This window comes from Oncorhynchus keta, chromosome 30 (assembly GCF_023373465.1).
Source record: "Oncorhynchus keta strain PuntledgeMale-10-30-2019 chromosome 30, Oket_V2, whole genome shotgun sequence".
NCBI classification, from domain to species: domain Eukaryota; kingdom Metazoa; phylum Chordata; class Actinopteri; order Salmoniformes; family Salmonidae; genus Oncorhynchus; species Oncorhynchus keta.
In genome coordinates, this window is record NC_068450.1 from 58,923,707 (window position 1) to 58,938,287 (window position 14,581).

Here is a 14,581-nt window from a genome sequence, read left to right on the forward strand (position 1 = left end):
TTGACAAGAAGCAAAAAATGAACTGTGTTATATTTCCATTATTTAATCTTGATGTTCCAACACTTTGGTGCTGCATTAATTCCTGCTGCATCTGTTGTAGTTGAATGTGCCAAGCAGGCAGGCATAGGCTCCCTCCCTTTCCCTGTGTTTACCTCGTTGGCCTAATGAAAGCACACGGTCGCATCCTGGTCTCACCAATGACGCGCTTTGTTAAATTCTCCCTCTAATGTGCGTGTGATGAATATTTCTCAGATGATTCCTCTAGGCCATATCTGATCAAAACAAATGCACCTGCACTTTTTGCAACTGCAACTCCCCTGAGACCAGTAAAAATTGACTCCCTGGCTTCCTCCACGAGGCAATTATGTGCCATCTGTTCCCTTCTTGGTGGTTCCAGCTCGTTTTGTTCCTGCGATTGTTCCCCTAATATCATACCCCTGAAAGTGTTAAAAGAGGGGGGTACACAAAATGAGGAGTGGTAATGGAGGAATTAATCGAATCTAGTGACAGAACCGGATCCGCACCTTTGAAAGACGATAGTCCCACTGGAGAGAACAAGACTATTACCATATTCATGAACTGATATCGAGAGATGCAAAATAATAAGATATAATGTGGAATATGACTTTCTTTTTGTCCATCTCTGGTACTCAACGAATAATGTTATTTCCTTAATTATTTAGCTACGATTCAGTCGCCCTGTATGCTGGGAAAACCTGACAAGACTAGAATTAAATAGATCACATTTGGTAATAACCCATATGTGACGCTGTGGTGTGTGTTTGTAATATAAGGCATGATGCATCACATTATTTTTAGTTACCGTTAACTATTGGTCCCATTACTCTCTGTCACACAAACAGAAGCGAGAGGCATGTAGATTTAATTGCACCCTGGTAGGAGGCGGGCGGGCAGCTGGGCTGTGGAGTTTAACAGTCGTATCAATAACATGCGAGGTCTGATACGACTGTGGGCCAATATCATTTCCCATTGATGCTGACAGACCAACGATAGTAATAATCAGTCAGACGGGCCCAGGCGGGCCAGGCAGGGAGCCTCCAGGACTCGGTGTGACATTCAAAAACACGGACGTCTGAGGACCCATCTGTGTCTAGGGAGACGATTCACCACGTGTGCGTCGCTCCGTAAAGGAGTGTCGGACAGAGAATGCTGGATCTCAGAGAGGAAATAGCTGTTAGCATCTGAGGCTAAAGAGGAAGCAGAGGAATGAATGGTCTCAACAGTGGTTTGGTGTGGAGGGCACTCAGCTAGCAGAGGACACAAAGATCAACTGGTACTGTCGCAGATGGACAAAGATAGTTAGTTACAGTACATAGTGTTAAGATGTGATGGTAGGCCTACCTATTTAATCTGAGTTTATAATATAACATGGGTGTCATATCTTCCTGACAGCCTTTATGTCAGAGAGCATGCATAAGAAAACGTATCATATCCAAGTTGATAGGTAATATGTTTACTCCCAGACGCATCGGTGCATAAACTACACCTCAGTGTTTCACAGTTCAAACAAGTGCTGGTTATCTTCTTCATGATGAGTCATATTCTTGGGTCCCCCAGGAGGGAGCCTAGCAACAGAACAAACACAAGACAGGATTAAACGCTGATCATAATAAAGAGGATGAGAAGGATAGATACTGTGATGCATGACTGGGAGACCTGCCTCAGCATCAGGCCAGCTAGAACCTTAGCGGACCATGGACCCAAACCAGTAGACCCAGTGTTAGGAACAGTAGTTAGCCACCACAGCTGGCCCAGTGTTAGGGACAGTAGTTCGCCACCACAGCCGGCCCAGTGTTAGAGTAGTTAACCTCCACAGCAGGCCCAGTGTTACAGTAGTTAGCCACCACAGCAGGCCCAGTGTTAGGAACAGTAGTTAGCCACCACAGCTGGCCCAGTGTTAGGAACAGTAGTTAGCCACCACAGCTGGCCCAGTGTTAGGAACAGTAGTTAGCCACCACAGCTGGCCCAGTGTTAGGAACAGTAGTTCGCCACCACAGCTGGCCCAGTGTTAGGAACAGTAGTTAGCCACCACAGCTGGCCCAGTGTTAGGAACAGTAGTTCGCCACCACAGCTGGCCCAGTGTTAGGGACAGTAGTTCGCCACCACAGCCGGCCCAGTGTTAGAGTAGTTAACCTCCACAGCAGGCCCAGTGTTACAGTAGTTAGCCACCACAGCAGGCCCAGTGTTAGGAACAGTAGTTAGCCACCACAGCAGGCCCAGTGTTAGAGTAGTTAGCCACCACAGCAGGCCCAGTGTTAGGAACCGTATTTAACCACCACAGCCGGCCCAGTGTTAGAGTAGTTAGCCACCACAGCAGGCCCAGTGTTAGAGTAGTTAGCCACCACAGCAGGCCCAGTGTTAGAGTAGGTAGCCACCACAGCAGGCCCAGTGTTAGAGTAGGTAGCCACCACAGCAGGCCCAGTGTTAGAGTAGTTAGCCACCACAGCAGGCACAGTGTTAGGAACAGTAGTTAGCCACCACAGCCGGCCCAGTGTTAGGAACAGTAGTTAGCCACCACAGCCGGCCCAGTGTTAGGAACAGTAGTTAGCCACCACAGCAGACCCAGTGTTAGAGTAGTTAGCCACCACAGCAGGCCCAGTGTTAGGAACCATAGGTAGCCACCACAGCAGGCCCAGTGTTAGGAACCTTAGGTAGCTACCACAGCAGGCCTAGTGTTAGAGTAGTTAGCCACCACAGCAGGCCCAGTGTTAGGAACCATAGGTAGCCACCACAGCAGGTCCAGTGTTAGGAACAGTAGTTAGCCACCACAGCAGGCCCAGTGTTAGCAACAGTAGTTAGCCACCATAACAGGCCCAGTGTTAGAGTAGTTAGCCACCACAGCAGGCCCAGTGTTAGGAACAGCAGTTAAAACCACAGCAGGCCCAGTTTTAGGAACAGCAGTTAGCCACCACAGCAGGCCCAGTGTTAGGACCAGCAGTTAGCCACCACAGCCGGCCCAGTGTTAGGACCAGTAGTTAGCCACCACAGCAGGCCCAGTGTTAGGAACAGTAGTTAGCCACCACAGCAGTCCCAGTGTTAGGAACAGCAGTTAGCCACCACAGCAGGCCAGTTTTAGGAACAGCAGTTAGCCACCACAGCAGGCCCAGTGTTAGGAACAGCAGTTAGCCACCACAGCAGGCCCAGTGTTAGGAACAGCAGTTAGCCACCACAGCAAATCAAATCAAAATCAAATTTATTTATATAGCCCTTCGTACATCAGCTGATATCTCAAAGTGCTGTACAGAAACCCAGCCTAAAACCCCAAACAGCAAGCAATGCAGGTGTAGAAGCACAGCAGACCCAGTGTTAGGACCAGTGTTAGCCACCACAGCCAAACCAGTGTTAGGACCAGTGTTAGCCACCACAGCCGACCCGATGTTAGGACCAGTGTTAGGAACAGAAGTTAGCCACCACAGCAGACCCAGTGTTAGGACCAGTGTTAGCCACCACAGCCGACCCAGTGTTAGGACCAGTGTTAGCCACCACAGCCGACCCAGTGTTAGGACCAGTGTTAGCCACCACAGCAGGCCCAGAGACTGCATGAATCCAGCAGCACCCTGAAACACCTCCACTGAACAAAAATATAAATGTAACATGCAACAATTTCCAAGAGGGAAATCTGTGGATCGACGCTGTTGTACACGTTAATCCAGAGCATCCCCAAGCATGCTCAATGGGTGACATGTCTGGTGAGTATGCAGGCCATGGAAGAACTGGGACATTTTCAGCTTCCAGGAATTGTGTACAGATTCATATAACATGGGGCCGTGCATTGTTATGCTGAAACATGAGGTGATGGCGGTGGATGAATGGCCTGGCAATGGGCCACCGAATTTCGTCACGATATCTCTGTTTATTCAAATTGCCGTCGATAAAATGCAATTGTGTTCGTTGTCCGTAGCCTATACCTGCCCATACCCTAACCCCACCACCACTACTCTGTTTACAACGTTGACGTCAGCAAACCCCTCGCCCATACGACACCATACACGCTGTCTGCCATCTGCCCGGTTGAAACCAGTATTCATCCGTAAAGAGCACAATTATCCAGCGAGCCAGTGGCCATCGAAGGTGAGCATGTGCCCACTGAAGTCAGTTAAGACATCGAACTGCAGTCAGGTCAAGACCCTGATGAGGACGACGAGTACGCAGATGAGCTGACAGTTTGTGCAGAAATTCTTCAGATGTGCAAACCCACAGATTAATCAGCTGTCCGTGTGGCTGGTCTCAGACGATCCCGCAGGTGAAGAAACGAGATGTGGAAGTCCTGGGCTGGCGTGGTTACATGTGGTCTGTGGTTGTGAGGCCGGTTGGACGTACTGTGGCATTGTGTTGTGTTCGAGAACTGCACATTTTAGAATGGTCTTGAATTGTCCCCAGCACAAGGTGCACCTGTGTAGTGATCATGCTGTTTAAACAGCTTCTTGATGTGCCACACCTGTCAGGGGGATGGATTATCTTGGCAAAGGAGAAATATTCACTAACAGGGTTGTAAGCACATTTTTTTTCACAACATTTGAGAGAAATACGCTTTTTTGTGCGTTTGGACATTCTATTTCAGCTCATAAAAAACGGGACCAACACTTTGCATGTTCCGTTTATATATTTTTTCAGTGTAAGATTGAAAGAACATTGATGTTAAAGAGTTTAGTGAACATCTACATTTCATACACTTTGTTGTGGAACAGTAATAACATTCCACCATCCTGCAGGTGGACTGCTGTTTATGTAGCATTGGAGACTCAGGATGTTGACAGTGACGCACTCACCTTCCCAGAATACCGACGGTGACAGTCAGTCGGATGCAGAAAGGTTCTATGAGGGTCTTGCTCTGCCTGTTGACGTTGCAGACCGTTAGTAAGTGGCCTCCACTAGAAAACAAGAGTGAACAAGTAAAATAAATTATTCCTCTATACTATTGTAGGCCTACTCCATACTAGAAGTAACTACCAACTCATAGAGATGAAACTACAATTTCATAATAAAAAAATATATTAAAAAATGTACAACTTTTTTAAACAATTTAATATGTCACTTACCAACCTCACTGCTGTTGTGATGGCTATGCAGATGGACAGAGCAACCCCATATGCCACAGCTGGCAGCAGTCTACCGGTGTCCGTTGGGTTTTTGATCACTGAAACCAATTGGTGAAGATGAAGAAGGCTGTCCCGAGAAACTCGAGAAACTCTGCAATGCACGGGAGAACAAATGGTTCATACCGGCTGCGGTTGATGTTCTTCTTTTCAGGTGGTTTCTCACATTCACCTTTGCATGTATGCAAGGGCTGTATTGGTGTACTGAACACGGCTAATTTTGGTTGTTTGACAAAGTTAGTGGCACAATTACCCTAGCTAGCTACAGCAGCTAACATGAAAACACACTCTCATTCCTTAGCAGCGGAGTTAGCAAACATTTTTCTCAAAACATTCCAATTCGGAGCGCAATAGAAAAATACGATCGGTTTCAAAAAAGGGGACTCCAAATGCTTCTGTCAATTTTTCAATTAGCTTGATTGTTTTAAAATCAATATAAACAATGTAGATAAGTTGCTCAAGTCAAGGGTAGTTATGCAAATTGCTCAATTACACCCACAGTGCGAAAGCAAACCAACCCTAACAGATCTATATGGGCTCACAGATATCATCAATATCAGAACAGCAGTAGCAAGTCATTCAAATTATCCTGCCTTTGCTATCTGCTGACATCTAGTGGTTAGAACGTGCAAGGGAAATTGTGTTCCACCTGTGATCTCTAAATCTATTTGACGAAGATTGTGCAGCGCCTCCAACATAACGCATCATCATGACGCAGCCTATTTACCTTTTGACAAGTTATGACCTTGCAAGGACATGGGATGGTTGACTGTGGCAATCTGCTTTATAGCGAAACCCACAGTGCAGAGATTTTAAATGGGATGGGGCTAGTTTACATCTTGTCATGTGATCTGTATTATGCTAGGGAACTTGAATTTGACAAAGATACGGGTTTGAAATGGGTTTGATATGAGTTTGACAGAGAGTGTGTGTGCATGAGAGAAATTGACGGTGTAAGGGAATGTAGAACTATTTTGAAGAGTGAAGAATGGGGAGAAAGAAAGAAAGAAAGAAAGAAAGAAAGAAAGAAAGAAAGAAAGAAAGAAAGAAAGAAAGAAAGAAAGAAAGAAAGAAAGAAAGAGGGATAGCGGGAAAGGGGCTGAAGGGGGTGTGACGGAGAGGTGTGGACGGGACAGAGGAAGGACGTGACACTGTAGGACGCGGCACAGAGAGCAGTGGAGGAAAAGGAGTGCACCTGACCCAGGTAAGATCCTTTCTGCTCTATTTAATGAAGGATAATCGAACAAATAACTAAATACAAGAAGTACTATAACTTTGCATTTAATTTACCTTTATTTAACTAGGCAAGTCAGTTAGGAACAAATTCTTATTTTCCTATTTGCATGAATAGGTTTGCACAAGTACTGTGCCCGATATGTCAATGAACTCTTGACAGATTTCTTTGTGCTTTAAATTGAAATTGATTTTACTGTAAGTTAACTGTAATGTTTTGGTATTGTAATGTGGACATTTTCCTTGATGAGCGTTTTTAAGTAAACCTATAGATCTTTTAAAGAGGTATTTCTGACATACAGCATTTTGTCAGTTATCATACTTATACATGTTGATCACTTGATGCTGGTGAAGGTGTCCTCAATAGGAATGTTATCGTTACATTTTTCCACTCAACACCTCAGCTAGTGCCATGCAGGTCCCTGGGTAACTTAGCAACCAGGGTCCCTCATTCAACATTTAACTGGGTAATGTGAGAGGGGACCGGTAGCTGCACTCCAACAAAGTGACTGTTATTTTTTTCACACGGACACAAAGGCCTATTTTCCCACATTCCATCAAACAAGTACGCGTCTGTACACCTGTCAGTTCTTCTTTGGACTCGTTATATTCAGCAAAATGTGAATTGGGAGGGAAGTTTCTCTTTTCAAATGTGTTTATTTTTCCCTGTGATGTTTTGTTCTTTTAAATATATTTTATTCCAATTGCTTGTTCTGAATGGGTCAATTTAGTTATCTGTTTTTACACGGGTTATCTGTTTTTACACGGGTTATCTGTTTTTACACGGGTTATCTGTTTTTACACGGGTTATCTGTTTTTACACGGGTTATCTGTTTTTACACGGGTTATCTGTCCTAGATAAATACAAAAGAGAATGAAGATGCATCATGGGATTGTCTATTCAATACACGAAACTGTGTTTTTACCCATTCACACTCTGAGGTCACATGTTTCCAGGGGGACCTTATTGTGCAGGGCACTGAGGTAAACTGATACCCCACTCTTTCATCCTAGAAAAAGCCCTGTTGTTTTGCTTCTGTGGCTGAAAGTTCTCTATAACTAGGGCTTCATACTTAGCCTACAGTGCTGTGAAAAATTATTTGCCCCCTTTCTGATTTTCTCTATTTTTGCATATTTTCTATAATGAATGTTATCAGATCTTCAACCAAAACCTAATATTAGATTAAGGGAACCTGAGTTTACAAATAACACAAAAAAATGATAGTTATTTTATTTAATTAACAAAGTTATGTAACACCAATTACCAGTGTGAAAAAGTTATTGTCCCCTTACACCCAATAACTGGTTGTGCCACCTTTTAGCTGTGATGATTGCAACCAAACGCTTCCTGTAGTTGTTGATCAGTCTCTCACATCACTGTGGAGGAATTTTGGCCCATTGATTTAACTCAGCGACACTTCTGGGTTTTCAAGCATGAACTGCTCGTTTCAAGTCCTGCCACAACATCTCAATTGGGATAAGGTCTGGACTTTGACTAGTCCATTCCAAAACTTCAAATGTTTAGCTTTTTAGACATTTTCATGTAGACTTGATTGTGTGTTTTGGATCATTGTCTTGCTGCGTGACCCAGCTGCTCTTCAGCTTCAGCTCACAGACGGGTGGCCTGACATTCTCCTGTAGAATTCTCTGATACAGAGCAGATTCCATGGTTCCTTCTATTAAGCCAAGTCATCCAGGTCCTGAGGCAGCAAAGCATCCCCAAACCATCAGACTACCACCACCACGCCCGAGTTACAGCGCCCGAGAAGAAGACAGTGTCAATTGATCTTAGGATCTATATGTTGTATTCAGAGGTATCTGCTGGCACTGCTGCAGAATATAGTGTCTAACCTAAAGTTCTCAGAACATGGTGATGACATGGGAGTACACACTAGAATACTGAGAAACGGAGTACAGGTACAATGCCTTGTCTCAATTATCATAGGACCACCGGAATGTAACCGAAATAATGAAACCTAAGCACTTTCTAAGCCTGTCTTTCTTCTGCAGGTGAGTCCTAGACATTTGTTTTCTGTTCATTGTCAGAGCAGAAACATACACCTCTTTTTTGAGTCTGTTGTTCTTTGATTACCAAAGTGTCTGTCACTGTTTGAGTAAAGATATGGTACAAATCACAGGAGGTTGGTGGCACCTTCATTGGGGAGGATGGGCTCGTGGTAATGGCTGGAGCAGAATTGGTGGAATGGTAGAACGGTTTCAATGTGTTTGAAACTATTCCATTTGCTCCGTTCCAGACTTTATTATGAGCCTCAGTATCCTCCACGGGTACAAATGTAGTCTTTCCTTGTCACTCAAATTTGAGTGAGTCAACCTTTTTCTTGCTGATCATTTTACACAAATTAAACTATTTCACACTCTTTCCCCAGGATTCAACAGCAAGCTGAACATTGAAACATACCAGACCAACAAGAAGATTCTCCAACTTTTCCTCCATGATGTTAATGAGTTCTCACTCCGAGAGAAAAGCCTCCTTCCCTGGCCTCTCAGTCCTGATGTCACCTACCGCCCTGTCCCCCACCTCCCCCATACAGCGAGACCTAAACTCCCCCAGGGGGTCCATCTTCGCACCCCTATCCCTTACCGATCCACCCAGCTGGGTCATGCTGGCCCTCTGCAATGTAGAGCAGGGCGAGAAAGAGCTGCAGAGCCTTAGAAAACGACAGACGAGTGAGGTGGAGGAAATGAACCGAGAGCTTGACAACGCCATCATTGAGGCTCAGAGACAAGAGCGCCGACTGCTGGAAAAAGTTGAGCAGGACCACCGAGAAGCCCAGCGGCACCTGGAGCAGGTGAAGAGGGAGAACGCTGCGGCAGTGCGGGTTGGACAGTCCCTGGTGGACCGGCAGCTCCGCAAACTGGGCCAACTGAAGGAGCAGGTCCAGAGATGGGGTGGAAGCAGTGGGGGACCCAATAAGAACCAGCTTCAGAGGGGTGTGGCAGAAGTTACACAGCCTTGGGAAATCTCCCTCTCCTTAAAGAGGGTCACTTTTCAGCCCGGTACGCAGCTGAAGGACGTTAGGTTAGGGGAGGTACAAGTCCAGGATCAAAATCTGAACTACCCTATTGGTGTCTGCGGTGAAACAGGGAAGAAATGTGCTCTTCACTCAGGAGAGAGGAAGTTTGGAGACAGTGGATCATTTGAAGTTCGGAAGGACCTTTCATCCACATCAAATAGTGGGAGCATGCGTGTAGTCAGGAAGCTCCGCCTGTCCACCACAGACAAGGATGAGCCAAAGTCACCAGTCAGTCCCCGGCATCAAGGAGCACCTGAGTCATCCATGGATGAGGAGCTAGACACACATGGCCAGGACCTTTTCCTGGCTATCCCTCCAATCTCCAGCCAAGGGGAGTCGGATGTAGACGAACCAGGCTGTGGACAAACTGGAACAAAGAAAAGCTCCATCCTCAAGTGTCAGAGAAAGCAAAGGACCCTGGTTCTCATCCCCAGCGAGGAACCCTCCTGCCCTCCAGAAGGCGGCAGATCTGAACATAGTGACCAATCACAGACCTCTCCCAAGACCAGCCGTGGAGAACCCCATCCCAGGTACAGCCTCCTGGACCCATCTTCAAGACGCGCGCGCTCACGTCGAAGCCTGTCACCCAGCAAATCCCCCCGTGGAACATCCACTAATGGGGGGAGTCCCCCATCCCCGGCTGGCAGTGATGACTGCTACAACTACATCACCAGCCCCTCTCCTAGTAACAATGTCTCCCTGAACCAGGAACACCGACGCGCCATGTCGATGGCGGACCTCTCCAGGAAGACCCGTCCTTTGATCAATGGGGGAAAGGGTGCTCACCTGGGATTTAAGAGAGACAACCACTCCTGTCTATCATCTGCCTCCTCAACCATGGAGCAAGGGAATGGATCTGAGTCTGGCGGCAGAAGCCCCACAAGCTCGGATGAAAGAGAATCAAGATACCAGGGAAGGAGTGTAGGTTCTAACTGTGTGAGTCGATCTCTGTCCATGTCGGCTATTGACGCCGAAAGCCACCCTACAGCCAAGGAGAAACAATCAGACAATAGAAGGAGAGACAAACCCGAGCCAATCCTGAGAGACCTGGAGGAGGAAGCGGGTTCAAGTGCCTTTGAGTCAGCAAATCTGATCAAGCAGTTTGGAAAGCAGGGCTCAGGGCGCTCCGACTTCAACCTGCCCAGCGGGCTCCACTCCACTGTCAAAGGGCAGCTTTTTGTGGTGGACTGTGGAAACGCCCGAATTCAGGTGACTGACCTTCAGAAGTATGTTGTGCAGCAGGTGTCCCCTAGTGGAACTGAGAGATCCGCCCGCATCTGCAACTACTTTGATGTGGCTGTGAACAACAAGGGCCTCATTGCGCTGACATGTGCTGCAGAGCGTGCCGTGTTGGTGTTCAGCCGTCATGGACGCCTCCTCCAGACCTTCGGGGGTAACATGATAGGATCCACCCATGAAGAACTAGATGCACCAAGGGGAGTGACCGTCACCCGTCTGGATGAGTTCCTGGTGGCCGACATCAAGCGTGGAACTCTAACTGCCCTGATGCTGGACCCCAAGACAGGCACCAGGCTGGAGCGCACCATAATCACAGGATTCCACAGGCCCTACCTGGTGGCTGCCTGCCTGACCTCTGGGCTGATGGCTGTGTCTGAGCGGGGTAATGAGACTGGCTGTGCGCCTTGCATCCGAGTGCTGGAACCTGGCTGGAACACCATCCGTGTCCTGGGGTTGTGCTCCGGCATGGGGCCTGTCCTGGCCTGCCCCTGGGGCCTCAGCATCGATAGTGATGGGGATGTCTTGGTGGCAGACTGGGGCAGGTTGCACCGCGTCCTGCTGTACCCTGCCAAGGGCCTAGGCTGGCCCCTTGTTACCCAGGGTCTGAGCAGCCCCCGAGGCCTGGCCCTGCTGCCAGAGGGCCAGCTAGTGGTGTCAGACAGCATGAACCACTGTATTAAGATCTACCAATACAAGTGAGACACTGGCGGAGTGAAGCTGTCAAGATGAGGATGCAAAGATGAAGATGATGAAGAAGTAGGCATTCTCTAGTCAACACCGATGCAGATTTCAGTAAATAACAACTACTTTGGCATAATCCTAGAGGATCCTGTCGAGAATGTCATGTTCTTCTAGAAAAAAGTGAATCATAAGTCACAATGTAGGGTACAAATTGTGAAAGAAGACAGACTGTATAGAGTTGTGGAGAACAGTAGAGAAGGTCCCATCTTTATTACCGCAGAGGACAATTTCATTTGCAGCAAATGTTTTAGCTTGTTTTTAATTTGCCCATTGTCTTAAATGTGATAATCATAGTTTGATAATGAACCAAATGAAAATGGTGAAGAATAACTATGTAGCAAAAATATTTTTAGCAGAAGCATAATTGTATTTTAATAGCTACTACAGTGTAGAGCAGCAGTGAATTATTTACACCGAATAACACAAAATTAAGGGTCCGTGCTGTCCGGAACCCTTGGGACATCCCTACCGAGAAATTATGTTTCATCTGACCCAATGATGTTGGCCAAACCAGATTAATGTGTAACATCCCAACCCTTGGGACATCCCTACCGAGAAATGATATTTCATCTGACCCAATGATGTTGGCCAAACCAGATTAATGTGTAACATCCCAACATGTTCAATATTTTACTTTTATCATAATATCATTTGCCATAAATGTTTATGGTAACGATTAAGGTCAGGGTTAGGTAAGGGTTAAGGTAAGGGTAGAGGTTAAGGTTAAACTTAGGGTTATGGTTTAGAGTAGGGATGTCCCAAGGATCCCGGATAGCACTGACCCAAAACTAAGGGTGGAACTTTGTATCTGTTATTAGAGTTCTAGGTATTTCAATGAAAATTCAAGACACATTTTAAATGGCTTGCTGTTGTTATGAGTAGTTGATTACTCACAAAATAAACTAACTGTTCGCCAAATTGGCCATTTTATATCATGTGTAACAACAGGGTATGTGATGTTGCTGTAATTTCACCTCTGCCCTTACAAAAAAAGATTGCCGTTTTGAAACTGCAGTAAAGTGCAGTAACTGCCGTCGATTGTGATATTTTGGACGCAGTAATTGCAAAATTACTGCAGTAAAAAGAAAATTGTATTTTGGACACAGTATTTGCAGCATACTGGGGTTATACTGCACTCTAACTACAGTTATACTACAGTGTACTGCAGTTACTGTACACTGCAGTCTGACTGCACATTTGTTTCATAAGGTTGAAGTCTGAAAGCTTTTGAAATGCTGTCTATCCCCAGTAGTTATGTTGTGAAACACAGTAATGTGTAATAGCCTACGCTATGGTAATGACTTGGAATTGAATACATTTATCATGAGACTGCCACCGCAAATATAATCAAATATACTGTGGATTTAATCACATTTGATGTGTATTGATTGTCAATTACATTGTAAATATTTCATTAAACTTTGGATTGGGTTTAAATTTTTATTGCAATGTACTCGTTCTTTATTTTGACTTGTTTCTTAGAAATCCAGTGTCTAAAGTTTCAAATGATAGAAGGACCCTTGCTTATCTTTGTTCTCTCACAGACTGTTGTTCATCTCCCTGTCTGACTCTGATTTCTGTGCTCCTACTTTATGAACTCACTTGTCCAAAGTCCTGGCTAAAAAGTGTGCCACTTGGAACCGAGAAATTATATTTCATCTGACCCAATGATGTTGGCCAAACCAGATTAATGTGTAACATCCCAACATGTTCAATATTTTACTTTTATCATAATATAATTTGCCATATAAACATATAGTTGGATTTATACTACTTTCTTTATGTGCTCATATTGATTGCATTGTATTAGATGCATATATAAAACAGTTTCCGCTAAATAATTGTTTTGCAACAGCAAGAAGTCCTACACTCCCCCTGCTCTTTCAGTAAACAGAGCACAGAACTACCCACACACAGAACTACCCACACACAGAACTACCCACACATAGAACTACCCACACTCCTACACAGAACTACCCACACATAGAACTACCCACACTCCTACACATAGAACTACACACAGAACTACCCACACTCCTACACATAGAACTACCCACACATAGAACTACCCACACTCCTACACATAGAACTACCCACAGAACTACCCACACACAAAAGACACATAGGGAAATCCACCCCCTCACAGGCAAATCCAGTGTAAACGGTCTGGTCAAGTCCTGCTCAGGCACCTTTCTCAGCTCAGCTCTCTTCGGTACCTGGACCCAGAGGAGGACCGCTCAACGTGATGCTTCTCTCCCAAACACTCTGCCTGTGCTTGGAACTAGCACTCAGCTATGCTGCTCCAGCGTGAGTACTGCTGATCAACTGCTAAGCCTTTACATGTTAGTCATTTAGCAGACGCTCTTTTCCAGAGCCACTTACAGGAGCAATTAGAGTTAAGTGCTTTGCTCAACAGCACATTGACAGATTTTTCACCCAGTCGGCTCAGGGATTTGAACCAGCGACCTTCGGTTACGCTCTGAACCGCTGGGCTACCACAGTGGCATCCACGTTCAGTGTAGCCACAGCTAAATACACTGCCTCTAAATTGCCTCTGTACTTGCTTTGTTGAACTGTGTCACGGTCGTCCTACTCTTCATCTGAAGAGGAGAGGCGAGATGGATCGGAGGACCAAAATGCGGCGTGGTAGGTGTTCATCATGAATTTTAATAAAGAAAACACTGAAACACTATACAAAAACGCAATAACAACCGTGACGCTAATGAGAACTGTGCTTAATCAAGCAATCAACATAGACAATCACCCACAAACAAACAGTGCAACCCAGGCTACCTAAGTATGATTCTCAATCAGAGACAACTAATGACACCTGCCTCTGATTGAGAACCATACTAGGCCGAAACATAGAAATAGGCAAACTAGACATGTAACATAGAATGCCCACTCAGATCACACCCTGACCAAACAAAACATAGAAACATACAAAGCAAACTATGGTCAGGGTGTGACAAACTGTTACTTTATTCAACACATTATGGGCTTCGCTGTGCTGTGTTAAGACATGTCTTACGCAACCCAATTGGATACTATGCTCCCCCCACATTGGCTGGGTTAGTTCCATAAGTTTGTTTGCAGTATCACAGAGGTCAAAGGCAGGATCAATAACCCAAAACACACAAAGAGTGGTCAAAGTCAGTCGTGTACCTCAGCACTTCTGTCACTGAATCACCCCGTTACCTCATCATTACAGATCCC

General features: G+C 45.6%; 1 protein-coding gene and 1 long non-coding RNA gene across 2 annotated transcripts; one reads left to right on the plus strand and one right to left on the minus strand.

The window, feature by feature from the left end:
- Positions 1 to 702: 702 nt before the first annotated feature.
- On the minus strand, positions 703 to 5,789 carry LOC118363836 (uncharacterized). The gene is made up of 3 exons (XR_004821477.2): positions 5,061 to 5,789; positions 4,791 to 4,892; positions 703 to 1,586 (listed from the first exon to the last, which is right to left on the minus strand). It is a non-coding gene; the product is annotated as an uncharacterized LOC118363836 (long non-coding RNA).
- Positions 5,790 to 5,845: 56 nt separating this feature from the next.
- On the plus strand, positions 5,846 to 12,806 carry LOC118363835 (uncharacterized). The gene is made up of 2 exons (XM_035745102.2): positions 5,846 to 6,321; positions 8,738 to 12,806. The coding sequence occupies exon 2, from the start codon at positions 8,804 to 8,806 to the stop codon at positions 11,321 to 11,323; it is 2,520 nt and encodes an 839-aa protein (XP_035600995.1). The 5' UTR covers positions 5,846 to 6,321; positions 8,738 to 8,803; the 3' UTR covers positions 11,324 to 12,806.
- The last annotated feature ends 1,775 nt before the right edge of the window (positions 12,807 to 14,581 follow it).

Bases quoted from the DNA above. Each gene is read 5' to 3' on its own strand.
- LOC118363835 (XM_035745102.2), top strand. From the start codon at position 8,804: ATGATGTTAATGAGTTCTCACTCCGAGAGAAAAGCCTCCTTCCCTGGC.